The sequence below is a fragment of the Heteronotia binoei genome, chromosome 19 (genome assembly GCF_032191835.1).
Source record: "Heteronotia binoei isolate CCM8104 ecotype False Entrance Well chromosome 19, APGP_CSIRO_Hbin_v1, whole genome shotgun sequence".
Lineage (NCBI taxonomy): Eukaryota > Metazoa > Chordata > Lepidosauria > Squamata > Gekkonidae > Heteronotia > Heteronotia binoei.
The window spans coordinates 10,951,703-10,966,026 of NC_083241.1; the positions used below are offsets into that span (position 1 = coordinate 10,951,703).

The window sequence follows — 14,324 nt, forward strand, 5'->3', positions numbered from 1 at the left end:
TAGAGAAAACCTGAAGGTTCTCTTTCTGTAGGACATCTCAGGTTGCCTAGACAAATGTGTAGAGCAGGGGTGGCCAAACTTGGTTAACATAAGAGCCACAGAGAAGCAAAACAGGCACGTCGGATGTTTGAGAGCCACAAGGCGGGAAGGAAGGAAAGCAGGTAGGCAGGCAGGCAAATAGATGGGGAGGGAGAGGTGGAAAGAAAGCAACTTTAACTTCAAATGCATTCTCCAAGCCACTGGCTGATTTGGCTTGGAGAATCAAGAGAGAAATGCTTTCTCCAAGCCAGCCAGTGAGGTGCTGGGGGCTTCCAGAGCCACACCATATGTGTGAAAGAGCCACATGTGGCCACCCTTGGTATAGAAAGCGAGGTGCTAAGGAGAGGCTTAAAATGAGAGTTGGACTTAAATTACCTGTTGGGTCCTTTCTGTTAAATTCCTCTAAGCTTGGTGTTATAGTTTCAGGTGGGCAGCCATGTTGGTCTGATGCAACAGAACAAAGTTTGAGTCCAGTGGCACCTTTAAGACCAACAAAGTTTAATTCTGGGTATAAGCTTTTTTGTGCATGCGCAATCATTTTAAATTATCAGTTTCACTTCTGACATAATGTATCTGAATCTAGTACAGTTTGGTGTAGTGGTGAGGTATGCAGACTCTTATCTGGGAGAACTGGGTTTGATTCCCCACTCCTCCACTTGCAGCTGCTGGAATGACCATGGGTCAGTCCTAACTCTGTCAGAAGCTGTTCTGCTCAAGGGTAGCGTCTGTGAGAGCTCTCTCAGCCCCACCTACCTCACAGCCTGGTGTCTGTTGTGGGAAGGAGAAGGAGATTGGAAGCCGCTCTGAGATTCCTTCAGGTAGTGAAGAGTGGGGTATAAATCCAATCTCTTCTTCTTCTACAAGAGAAAGGACCCAGAAAGCAATCCATTAGATCCTTTCTCCAGCTAGTCGCAAGCAATTCTGAGGCCTTTCTGTAAGATAACCTCCTCAAAGCACTTGATGACAGAGCTTTAAATAAACTTTGTGAAGGCTAACATTTGAATTTCTGCCTCTTTGTGCATGGCCTGGCCCTGGTAGTGATCATATTTTCTATAGTCATTTAAAATATTAGTTGACCTTGTTCTCCAAAGTTTGGTTAATTTAGCCCTAGGAACCTTGTTGTGGACAAACTGGGTGGTCGGGCCTGCCTTAGCTGCTTGCTGAATAATCGCTTGAGGGGGGCGCTGCTGATAGATGCTGACACCGTCCCCTTTAGATCCCAGTCGATAGTCAGAAAAGCTGTCTAGTGAAGCACAGCACACAAATAGTAGTCGACATAAGTGGGACTTCAGAGAACCACAAAGCCAAAATAGCAAATCATGGGCAACGATTCATGGATGTGGCTTTATGCATGAATGTGGCTGTAATGCATGAATGTGGCTTTATGAAAAACGTACGGAATTCCCTGCAGCCACTGTGGCCGGACCTGCCTGTCCCGCATTGGTCTTGTCAGCCACCAGCAAGCCTGCAGCAGACGTGGACTACTGCACCTTTCTTAAATCTTCGTTCACGAAGTCAAGCCGAGAGAGAGAGATGGCCATCTGATTGCAATGTTGATTCTTTGAACTTAGGCAGGTCACGAGACGAAGGGCAGGAAGGGTTGCATCAGTGCTTAGTTCTTGCAGTCCTTTCTTACACACCCAAGGAAATGCTGTTCACCACTCTGGGGTCAGGCAGCCATTTTTCTCCAGTCCAGTTTGGTCAGAGATCCTGGAGGGTTTGGGGTTTGGCCATCTTTTGGGCATGGAACAAGGGTCACTGAGGATGTCGGGGGAGGTATTTTTGAATTTCCTGCATTGCGCAGGGGGTTGGACTCAATGACCCCGGAGGTCTCGTCAGACTCTGCAATTCTAAACACAACTAGCCCTCTGCAGTTATCAAACATCTGAGCCTTTCTCTTTAAAGACAACTAAGGAGGATGGGTGACCTTGAACCAGTTGCACACTCTCAACCTAACCTACCTGCCAGGGTTGTTGTGAGGATGAAATGGGGGGCAGGAGAACAATGTAAACTGCTTCGGTTCCCCATTGAGAAGAAAAGTGGGATACAAATGAAGCAAATAAATAATCTGTAAAGAATGCTTTGATTGCTTCAGTAGGGATGTCTGGGATTGCAGCACAGCACATGGTGGACATTTCATGAAATTGCAGAGACGGATCAATTTGTGTGTGTGTGTGTGTGTGTTGGGGGGGTTTTTGCCTTTCTTACGTTTGCAATGGATTCCTAAAAGAAATTCCTCAGCTTTCCTTTTAGACTGTAGCCTCTGTTGTCAGCTGAAGCGCTTCCATGCAGATAAGGATGGAAGTATTTAGGTCCTTGTAGTGAAGGGAAGGGCAGTGGGTATCTTATCTGGCATAGCAGTTTTTGCTTCCAGCCTATCAGCCGCTAAGAGGAGAAGCTGTGAATACCCATTGTCTAAGTGGCGCTCTCACAAACGCTTAGGATCCAAACAGAGAGCGCAGGTGTTCTACGGTTCCTTTTGACTTCGTGCGCATGGACCATATCATCGTAATAATTGCCATGAACATCTGAAAAGTGTCAGTTGTTGACTTGGGATGTCACATAACTTCAGCAGGGGAAGTGGCTCACAGTGGACAAAAATCTGCACAGGGACCAGCGTCTGAACTAGAAATGACTCTCTGGGAAAGAGATTGTGGTGGATAATTCAACTAAAACACTGCGTCTGTGCAGCAGTCCTAGGGAGAAATCCAGTATTAAGCTAGAGATTAGGGGGGGAAAGGATAGAAAATAAACCTGTCAATAGCAGTAATGCCTTTGTATATGGATCTATTTTGAGGTTGCATCTGGAATACCTTGTGGAGCTCCTGATCGCTTGGTCTCAAAAAGAATACTTCAGAACTGGGGGGGGAACAGCTCAGAAAAAGGCAGTAGAAATGGTCAACTGTGTTATTCTGTGTTATTTTACTACAGAAGACAAACATGGCTACCTCTCCGCAATTATCAAACATCTGCGCCTTTCTGTTTAAAGACAACTAAGGAAGAGCAGGGCAGGCATATAACATGAGGCACAGCTTGAGGAAGCGGGTAGACAGAACTTCTTCCTCTCCCAAAATAATAGAATGCAGGTGAATGACAGGCAGTAGATTCAGGACATACTAATTAAAGTAGTTCTTCACATAACATGCAATTAACTTACTTCATTCCTGGGATGCAGTGATGACTTGAAAAGCGAATTAATGAATTATAAAAAGAGAACGCTATTAATGGCTAAATGGGACCTCCATATTCAGAGGTAAAGTGACCCTGAATACTTGCAGCAGGTAGGGAAGGACAACAAGAAGATGCAGGAAACAGATGGTGGACTAGATGGACCTTTATTGGTCTATCTACCGTGGTGTTGACAGCAGCTGTTCTGCAGGAAGTTTCAGAAGGTTAAATTAAACGAAACTGGCCTCCCTTGCTGAAGCAGCTTATCTTCGAGGCCCACTTGAAATGTGACATCATTAATTGTTGGCCATTTGGAAACTGTTCTAAACTGATACCCTTCTGCTCTGAACCAGGAGGTTTCTGTTTCAATATATTGCTTTTATTGATTTTAATGTTCTAAGCTTGGAGAAACGTCGACTGCGGGGTGACATGATAGAGGTTTACAAGATTATGCATGAGACAGAGAAGGTAGAGAAAGAAGTACTTTTCTCCCTTTCTCACAATACAAGAACTCGTGGGCATTTGATGAAATTGCTGAGCAGTCGGGTTAGAACAGATAAAAGGAGGTACTTCTTCACCCAAAGGGTGATTAACATGTGGAATTCTCTGCCACAGGAGGAGGTGGCGGCTACAAGCATAGCCAGCTTCAAGAGGGAGTTAGATAAAAATATGGAGCAGAGGTCCATCAGTGGCTATTAGCCACAGTGTGTGCATATGTGTGTGTGTGTGTGTGTGTGTATATAAATTATTGGCCACTGTGTGATACAGAGTGTTGGACTGGATAGGCCATTGGCCTGATCCAACATGGCTTCTCTTATGTTCTTAAGCAGGCCTCGGATTCAGCAGGAGCTCACTGGAGCGCAGCTCCTGAACCTTTCTGAGGGTTCCCCCTCTTCCTTCCCACCTACCTTGTCCTTTGAATAGGATTAGGAGGCCTCGCTCACCCAGGGCTCTCCACTTGCACCTGCTGGAATGGCCTTGGGTTAGCCATAGCTATCGCAGGAGTTGTCCTTGAAAGGGCAGCTGCTGAGAGAGCCCTCTCAGCCCTACCCGCCTCACAGGGTGTCTGTTGTGGGGGGAGAAGATACAAGAGATTGTAAGCTGCTCTGAGTCTCTGATTCAGAGAGAAGGGTGGGGTATAAATCTGCAGTCTTCTTCTTTCTGGCATCGGGTTGCTTTTGGCTGGGGGGGGGGGAACATGGCATATGCTAATGAGTTATGCTAAAGAGCTCCGGCACCTATTTTTCTACAAAACGGCCCCTGGTTTTAAGTGTTGATAATGTTGTAATCTGCCCTGAACCTGTTCGCAGAGTAGGTAGGAATATGGATGGATGGATGGATGGATGGATGGATGGATGGATGGATGGATGGATGGATGGATGGAAGAATGAATGCTGGTCTGTGGTAGAAGAGTTAGAGTCCAGTAGCACTTTACAGACTAACAAGATCGTTAGGGTATAAGCAAATGTCAGAGTTCCCTTTGTCCAATACGAGTAGGAATGGAGATCATTGAGTCTTTATATACCAGTCAGAAGATGGAAGGGTGTTGTAAAGAAGGAATTCAGGAGGCAAAGCTATAGTGCATATTGTAATCAGATTCATCTAGGTGTGCAGCCGTGTTAATCTGAAGTAGCAGAACAAAGTTAAGAGTCCAGCAGCGACTTTAAGGCCAACGGAGATGCACTTTCATGCATGCACCCACTTCCTCAGATGCATTGAAATTTCAGTGTTTTTGTGGGTCTTAAAGGTGCCACTGGACTCTACTAACTTTGTAATCAGCTTAACTGGAGAAGCGGGGAAATGCAGAAAAGTAGCCTCTGTAGTGAGATGAGAATTCTGTGTCCCTGTTGAGCCCTGGGGGAGTCCATTGTTCTGAACTTGCGAATGAAGTCAAGTTCAGCACTCTCTCATTGTAATATTCTGCGCTGGAGGGCTGCTGCTGTTCTGAAGGTGTAGCTGTTCCGTTGTACAAAAAGAACTGTGGTCACTTAAACGTAGCATGCCTTTAGTTCAGGGAGCTGTGTATAAATATTTTAAATAAATTTAGTGAAACTGGGTGCTCAGCGGACCAAGGCTAGCGTGGGCAGTCTGGCCCTTGTTTAGGTATGTCGGTCATCAGCGGCTTGCTATTCCTTGCCAGTTTGAAAATGGCTGGTTTGTTTATGGAACTTTATTTCCAGCTACGGGGGGGGGGGGCTGGGGGGGGCCAAGCCGCTCTATTTAACCCCCCCCCTTCCCCCTGTAGGGCCCCTCCGTTGGACCCGAGGAAAATGGAGGGAGAAAGAAACAGCGAGAGAGAGTGGCAGAGCAAGAGAGTGAGAGTTCGACTGCAAGGGGGACAGCGAGAGAGCAGCAGCAGAGAGCGAGAGAGAGAGAGGGAAACAGAGAGAGCAGCAGAGAGCGAGAGAGAGAGAAAACAGCGAGAGAGAGCAGCAGAGAGCGAAAACAGTGACTGTAAGACACACTGTAAAATAACCCCCCGCCCCACCCCCTCACCCCATTTTTTATTTAATAAGGTGTCAAGCACATGATGGGAACTCTCCCCCTCCCCCTTTTTCTCTCTTTTTTGGGGTGAGAGAGAGCTGGGACGGGGAGGGCTGGTCACTGGAGGCGAAAAGCATCCAGGCCCCACACACAGTTGTTGTTTTTTTATCTCCCAAGTCCCTCCACCCCAAATTTTCTGGCGACGTGACTGTTTTCAGCGCATGTCTTTTTTGCAGACTCCTGTAATACGAAGTCAGGAGAAGATGGTCGGCTGCTGGTTTTTCACTTCTGGCCCAGTCTCTCTGAGTGCCAAAATCGAGAGGAAGGGATATTGCAACGGTAAGTGTGTCCTCTTCAGCTCCTTGGGTTCAGAAGGGAACCGGACGTTACATCGGTAAACACATTGTTCTCGCTGAGGCCGTAGGAAATGAATGGGAAGAGCTGCAAAGGAGGGACCCAGAATGCTTCCATGGGTTCCTTTTTAGAGATGCCGGCCTCCAGGTGGGGCCTGGAGATTTCCTACTTTTGCAACTGATCTCCGGCTGGCAAAGATCAGCTGCCCAGGAAAAAACGGCTGCTTTGAAGGGTAGACTCTGTGACATCGTGGCCCCTCCCCAAACCCCGCCCTCTCCTGGCTCCACCCCCGATGTCTCCTGATATCTTCCAACACAGACTTGGCAACCCTGTCTTCGCTACAAATCCTTCCTAGGCAATTCTCTTTCTCCCCCATCTACAGAAGAGGTGGCCTTTTTAAAACTGTCTGTCACCCACTGCAGACTTTGAATGGCGGAAGCCAGGCTCCTCTAAGTCAGGCAGTCTAAGTATAATACTCTGCAGTACTCGAGATCTCGAAGTGGACAGAGCCTAGGAAACACCTGTTCCCTGACATCTTTAGCTATAGAGATGAGACTTCAGTTCAGACCAAATAATATGGGCCCTGGCATTAAAAAGAGGGGCGAAGACTGTTTGAACATTATCATTATAGCAATAAGTAGCTCTGTGGGTGTTCAAGTGCTTCACATGATTGCATAATAATCCTTGCACAATAGACCTGTAAGGTAGGCGAGTATTTGTGTCTTCCCGTATTGCAGACTGAGGATGGGGGGCTGCAAACCAAGATGAGGCTTGAATCGATGACCTGGGTCACAGCTCCTTTCTTAGTCACTCCACATCAGCTCCCTCCACGCCCATTTCCAGCTGTAGCAGACACACTGCCTGTGTGCCTAAAGCAGGGGTGGCCAAACATAGAATAAACCTCAGATGTTTGAGAGCCAGGAAGGAAGGAAGCAAGAAAGCAAGCTGTGGGAGGGAGGGAGAGGTGGAAAGAAAGCAGTTTTAAATGCCATCTCCAAACTGCCAGCTGGCTTGGCTTGGCAAAGTGATTTAAAGAGGCAAATGCCTTCTCCAAGCCAGCCAATAGAGCGGTGGGAGCTTTGAAAACTGCACAACATGTGTGAAAGAGCCACATCGTGACTGCCGAGCCACAGTTTGGCCACCCCTGTGCTAAAGTATATGGGGTTAAGAATTCCAGTAAGCTGTCTGAAGTGGCTTAACGTGGTCCAGTTAGCCAAGTGAAACAATCAGTATTTTAAAGTTGTGCATTGGACAAAGTTTTCTGATAGTCGCAAATATAGTGTGTCTGATTTAATAATCTATACATTCTGGGGCTTCCCCTCTCCCCCTTTCTAGGTGAAGCAATACCAATTTATGCTGAAATTGAGAACTGTTCCTCCCGTTTAATCGTTCCAAAAGCTGCCATTTTCCAAACACAGACTTACCTGGCGAGCGGCAAAACAAAGACTGTCCGCCAGATGGTTGCCAACGTGCGGGGGAATCATGTTGCCTCCGGGAGCACAGATACCTGGAATGGGAAAACACTGAAGATTCCACCTGTCACCCCTTCGATCCTCGACTGCTGCATTATCAGAGTTGAATATTCCTTAGCCGTGAGTATGGCTTTTCACCTTAACTCGGAGGGGGAAAAAGTATTGTTGCGCACCTCATGACACGACCGAATAAACGTGCCCGCAGGTCTGTTCTTTTCACACCATTGTCTGTTCCTGGAAATATTCAGAGCATGAGAATCGTGCAGGTGAAACTGAGGAGGAAATTCTCCCTAACCGTCGATGGAGCTGGTTTTAGCCAGTGTTGCCATCCTAGTGCTGGGAACTAAGAAGTATAGACGCGTAATCAACTTTTAGCTATGAATAATAATTGTAATGTTGATACTGAGAGTTTAAATGGAGAAAAAGAATCCTGCCCAGTATAGATGGTGTCAAGGTCAGTTTGTAATAATTAAGTTGATCGTACAGAAATGAGAGGGTAATAGTGAAAGGAAATAGAAGAGTCTTGTAGGCAGGTGCTTCTGAAAATGGTCTAGAGCAGGGGTGGTCAAACTTGCTTAACGTAAGAGCCGCTAGACAGGAACATGGGATGTTTGAGAGCCGGAAGGAAGGAAACCTGGCAAATAGATAGGGGGAGGTGAGGTGGAAAGAAAGCAACTTTTAATGTATTCTCCAAACCATCAGCTTGACTTACAAATGTCTTCTCCAAGCTGGCTGACGGGGCGGGGGGGAAGGCTACAGTTTAGCCACCCCGGGTTTAGAGGAATTCAGGAACTACTTCTCAGTGATCTATCTCTAAACTTATGGTATGAGCTGATCTCTCAGGAGCAGTTCTCTCAAAGCTCTCTCAGCTGCACCTAACCTCACGGTTGTAGGGAGAGGAACAGAAGCAGATTTTCAGCCTCTCTGAGACTCTGTGTGAAGGGGCAGGCTATAAATGCAATCTTCTCCTCCTCTTATTCTGAAGCAGGAATTTTACACTGTTTACACTCTAAACAATTTTATATTTGATTTGCCATACTTTGTAAATAAGTTATATCACTGAGCAACAGGTTATACTTGGTATTCAAAGCCATGCCCAAATTTGCCATTGGTCCTACCAGAACATAAGAGAAGCCATGTTGGAACAGGCCAGTGGCCCATCCAGTTCAACATTCTGTATCACACAGTGGCAAAAAAAAATAAACAGGTACCATCAGAAGGTCCACCAGTGGGGCCAGGACACTAGAAGCCCTCCTACTGCTGCCCCCCCAATAATAAAGAACATCACTGCCCCAGACAGAGAGTTCCATCTATACCATTTCTTCCAGCTCATCCTTTCTCACAATATGAGAACTCATCCCTTTCTCACAATATGAGAACTCATGGACATTCAATGAAATTGCTGAGCAGTCGTTAGAACTGATAAAAGGAAGTACACCTTCACCCAAAGAGTGGAATTCACTGCCACAGGAGGTGGTGGTGGCTACAAGCATAAACAGCTTCAAGAGTGGATTGGATAAGCAAATGGAGCAGAGGTCCATCCGTGGCTATTAGCCACAGCGTATTGTTGGAACTCTCTGTCTGGGGCAGTGATGCTCTGTATTCTTGGTGCTTGGGAGGGGACACAGTGGGAGGGCTTCTAGCCCCCCAGGTGGACCTCCTGATGGCACTTGGGATTTTTGGCTGCTGTGTGACACAGAGTGTTGGACTGGATGGGCCATTTGCCTGATCCAGCATGGCTTTTCTTACGTTCTTATCCTTTTTTTCCTCCTCGTCCATCTCAGCCTCGCAGCCCACCACGGCCCACTTCTGAGCCCTGGCTTTGGAAACCCCTTTCTTATCACAAGTCCACATTACTCATGCTTCTCTCCATAATTGGCTGACTTGTGGGGCCGCTTAATGAAGTGAATTGTTTTCCAGAAACCTTGCCTCCACCTCCCTCGTGCTTCCCATCCTGACACATCTCTTCTCTCCTGCTGCAGGTGTACATTCATATTCCTGGTGCTAAGAAGCTGATGCTCGAGCTGCCGCTGGTGATCGGCACAATTCCATGCACAACCTTTTCCAGCCGGAACTCCAGCCTCGCCAGCCAGTTTGGGATGGACATGAGCTGGCTGGCGTTGACGATGCCCGAACATCCAGAAGGTCCGTACGTGGAGTTTTGGAATTTTAGCTGATCTAGCTTATTCTCGTCATCCCAAGTTTTTCATTTAAAAATCCTCATGAAAATAATTTCACACACCCGGGGAAATGCTAATTGACACTCCGGGGCAAGGAAGCAATTTTGCTCCAGGCCAGTTTGGCCGGGGATCCTGGAGGGGGGGGGGGGGTTGCCATCTTCTGGGCTTGGAGCAGAGGTCACTGGGGATGTGTGTGTTGGGGGGGGAGGTACTTGTGAATTTAAGAACGTAAGAGAAGCCATGTTAGATCAGGCCAATGGCCCATCCAGTCCAACACTCTGTGTCACACAGTGGCAAAAAATTTTATGTGTATATATATACACACACACTGTGGCTAATAGCCGCTGATGGACCTCTGCTCCATATTTTTATCTAAACCCCTCTTGAAGGTGGCTATGCTTGTGGCCGCCAAGACCTCCTGTGGCAGTGAATTCCACATGTTAATCACCCTTTGGGTGAAGAAGTACTTCCTTTTATCCGTTTTAACCTGACTGCTCAGCAATTTCATCGAATGCCCACGAGTTCTTGTATTGTGAGAAAGGGAGAAAAGGACTTTCTCCATCCCATGCATTATCTTGTAAACCTCTATCATGTCACTCCGCAGTCGACATTTCTCCAAGCTAAAGAGTCCCAAGCGTTTCAACCTTTAGAACAGTAATTTCCTGCATTGTGCAGGGGGTTGGACTAGATGACCCTAGAAATAATCCCTTCCAACTGATTCTGTGATGCCAGTCATTACACTTACTGAACCTAACCTATCTCACAAGGTTGTTTTGAGGATAAAACAGAGGAGAGGGGGAACCATGTAAGCAGCTTCGGATCTTCTTGGGTAGAAAAGCGGGGAGCAGGAACAATATAAATAAGGCAACATAAATAAGGTTGTGGGTGTGAATAAATAGTGTGCTAGTGTGCTTAGATCAGTCATTACCTTATAGTCAAACCTACCTCATGACACCATGAGAATGAATGTCATATAGGAGGGACGGTGGCTCAGTAGTAGAGCATCTGCTTGGGAAGCAGAAGGTCCCAGGTTCAATCCCTGGCATCTCCAAAAAAGGGTCCAGGCAAATAGGTGTGAAAAACCTCAGCGTGAGACCCTGGAGAGCCGCTGCCAGTCTGAGTAGACAGTACTGACTTTGATGGACCGAAGGTCTGATTCAGTAGAAGGCAGCTTCATATATTGAAACTTGTTCGGCGGCTAGAGAGGGAATGGAACCCCAACGTAGTATATTTTGGTGATGTGGAATGCATTAAGACATCTGTGCTGTCACATCTGTGACACACATGATATTCATATCTTAAAACTGTAAAATGTGTTGTACCATCCGTGCTGCATATTTTGATTGTTTTATGGTTTTATGATTTTACTGTTGGATTTTTACTGTTTTATCGTGTTTGTGATCCTCCCTGAGCCCATTGCGGGGAAGGGCGGACTATAAATCTACTAAAATAAATAAATAAATAAAATATAGATACCAATGCTTGCTTATATGTACCATTATTTTATGTTAAGCTCTGAAACCCAGAAATTAACACGTCCTGTAGTTGTAGCGTGGGCAGTGGGAGAGAACAAAGGAAGTACTCGCTCAAGTAGCTTAGCTGATGTGCTTTTTTTTTCCTCCCCCTTTGTAGCACCACCCAATTATGCCGATGTTGTATCGGAGGAAGAGTTCTCAAGGCACGTCCCTGCTTACCCACAGAGAATCGACTGTGAAGAACAGCTGTGTTGCCCTGTGTTTGCCTACATACAGGAGTTTCGGTTTCAGCCCCCTCCTCTATATTCTGAGGTAAATTCAAATGTTTGATTGCCTCTTGTGTCACTCATCTTGCCAAATTCCCTGGTGGAAGCAAGAGTCCCCCATTGCTGGGCCCCACCACCTCTCCACCAGTCAGCTGGTCAGTGGGAGGAATTTACTCCAAAAAAGATGGAGATCCAGCCGATATGCAGTGAAGAAGATGATGATATTGGATTTATATCCTGCCCTCCACTCTGAATCTCAGAGTCTCAGAGCGGCTCACAATCTCCTTTATTTTCCTCCCCCACAACAGACACCTTGTGAGGTGGGTGGGGCTGAGAGGGCTCTCACAGCAGCTGCCCTTTCAAGGAAACTTCTGCCAGAGCTATGGCTGACCCAAGGCCATTCCAGCAGGTGCAAGTGGAGGAGTGGGGAATCAAACCCGGTTCTCCCAGATAGGAGTCCACACACTTAACCACTGCACCAAACTGGCTCTCTACATCAGTTCCCACGTGACCTGGAAGTGACATCATGTCAGGGTGAAACTCTGGCATTTGGGCAAAAACTCTTATTTACCATAGAGTTTTGGCCCAAACATCAGAGCAGGGCTACCAAACTTGCTTGACCGAAGAGCCGTATAGAATAAACATCAGATGTTTGAGAGCCGTAAGACATGAATGTTAGATGTTTGTGAGCCAGAAGGGAGGAAAATAGATGGGGAGGAGGGAGAAGTGGAAAGAAAGCAACTTTAAATTTTAAATGCATGCTCCAAGCCACCAGCTGGCTTGGCTTGGCGAAGGGATTTAAAGAGAGAAACGCCTTTTCCAAGCTGGCCAACAGGGTGGTGGAGGCTTCAAGAGCCGCACGCTGTGTGTGGAAGAGCCACATGTAGTTCCTGAGCCACCATTTGGCCACCCATGCACCAGAGTGTCACCCCGACACGATGGTGTCATTTCCGGGTCACGTGGACACATTGCTGCACATTGGCTGGACCTCCCTCCTGCTTCTTCTGGCAAGTCCCCACCATCCCTCACCAGTTGCCAGGTTGGAACTAGCAACCCTAACACATACAAACACACATGCATACATACACATAAAATCCAATTTGGTGTAGTGATTAAGTGTGCAGACTCTTATCCGGGAGAACCGGGTTTGATTCCCCACTCCTCCACTTGCAGCTGCTAGCATAGCCTTGGGTCAGCCATAGCTCTGGCCGAGGTTGTCCTTGAAAAGGTAGCTGCTGTGAGAGCCCTCTCCAGCCCCACCCCTCACAGGGTGTCTATTGTGGGGCGGGGGGGAGCTCTGAGACTCAGATTCAGCGTATAGGGTGGGATATAAATCCAATATCATCAAACACAGATATGTAAATCTACTCTAGCACCACAGTTACGTCTATATCTACGGCACTAAGTTGCTTTTTCTGTTCTCTGCAGGTGGACCCGCATCCCGTAGAAGTAGAAGACAGGCAGCCGGTTTCGTTCCTGATTTAATGAGAATTTGAGGAGAGTGGCATCTTAATTCAGGGGAATGTCTTAATTTTTTTTTCCCCTCCTGCCTCTGCTTGTAACAGCTTTTTAATTTTTAAAAAAATCATTCTTAGAAACGGGCAGGTATCAAGGACACCGGACTCTGAAGTCAGAATACGTCGTGCCTCTTTTCCAGGAGAAAAGAAATGAAGGAGAGACCTTGTGGACTAGCTGGTAGGAGAAGCAACTGTGGTCAGATTGCTAGATAAAGTGGACTCTTATCACTTCCTGTGGCAAATCGGACAGGTCTGAGAAGAAAGAAGGCCTATACATCTGTGCAGACAATACACCAAAGAAGCAAAGGAGTGTCCTCTGAATTTCTGACTTAATTCAGCATCCAAGATAAGCTTTTGATTTGGTTTTGTTTTTCAAAAAAACCACACACACAAACTTTAACCATCTAGCACCCATCAAGTGGTACTACTTAAACTCACTCTGATTTTGAGGGGTGGTAGATATTCCATGTAACATTATGAAGGCACACGCTTTTTGTGTACAAATGGGATACACTTTTTGTACACTTCTGGGATAAAGCTGGATTTTTGTAGATGCTGAGCACTTCCCCCCCCCCCCCAAAAAAAGGGAATTAGAATAGCTTTTCTACTGTTCTGTGTTTTCCCTCCACACGCACACATCTTCAGCGAGGGGGCTTGATTCATCAGAGCAGCCAAAAGTTCTGTCTTGCACTTGACACAGTTTTGATCCACTGCCACTAAAGCGCTCAGTCCAGTATTTGCTTGGTTGAACTTGGCCGGAACACTTTGCGTTTGGGAAGAGTATGTATATTGACCCTTTGTTGGCAGCAAGGGATCTGTCTCTAAAAGCCTTTTTAAAAGCCTACTTTTCTTTAGAAAATGGAATTGGGAACCAAGTAGGATAGTTCTCCGGGCTTGGATTTGCCCCCATTTGGTTCCTCAGATTAATCAATGAGAAGGGAAAGGGAAAGACTGTAAATATACCCAACTTGGCTGAAGGTTTGCGTGTGAAGATCTAGGGCTTGAGTGGAGAGGACAAACTTTGATGAATCATAATTTGTCAGGCAAAGTTCTCTGTAAAGGCAAAAGTCTCTTGTGTTCCCTGGAGCGGTCTGATTTATCAGGGCATTTTCCGTCTCTTCTTTTGTTTTGAGCAAAGTCTTATTTTGGTGCAATATGCTTTTTTTTTCCGTTCCTCCATTAACACAGTGCGACTTTGCTGCTTAAAGGCGAAGGCACAGCAAATCGGGGCTGCTTCATTCATCACAGGAGAACCCTGTGACAGAACCGCTTCCCGAGCACATTCACAAGTTCGGGAAATCTTAGTTGATCGTGCTGAGATTCTGAGTTCTGACAATGCGAAGAGTTCTGAGAAGATTGGGCTAGCTTG

The 14,324-nt window shown here is 46.5% G+C and overlaps 1 protein-coding gene across 2 annotated transcripts in view; it reads left to right on the top strand.

The window, feature by feature from the left end:
- Positions 1–14,105, top strand: part of ARRDC4 (arrestin domain containing 4) — a 31,693-nt gene extending 17,588 nt beyond the window's left edge. For both annotated transcript variants that reach the window (XM_060259925.1, XM_060259926.1), the window contains 5 exons: positions 5,928–6,030; positions 7,381–7,637; positions 9,500–9,662; positions 11,330–11,484; positions 12,867–14,105. In XM_060259925.1, the coding sequence (XP_060115908.1) occupies positions 5,928–6,030; positions 7,381–7,637; positions 9,500–9,662; positions 11,330–11,484; positions 12,867–12,923 (735 nt within the window). In that variant the 3' untranslated portion in view covers positions 12,924–14,105. The remainder of the gene's footprint in view (positions 1–5,927; positions 6,031–7,380; positions 7,638–9,499; positions 9,663–11,329; positions 11,485–12,866) is intronic.
- Positions 14,106–14,324: the final 219 nt, after the last annotated feature.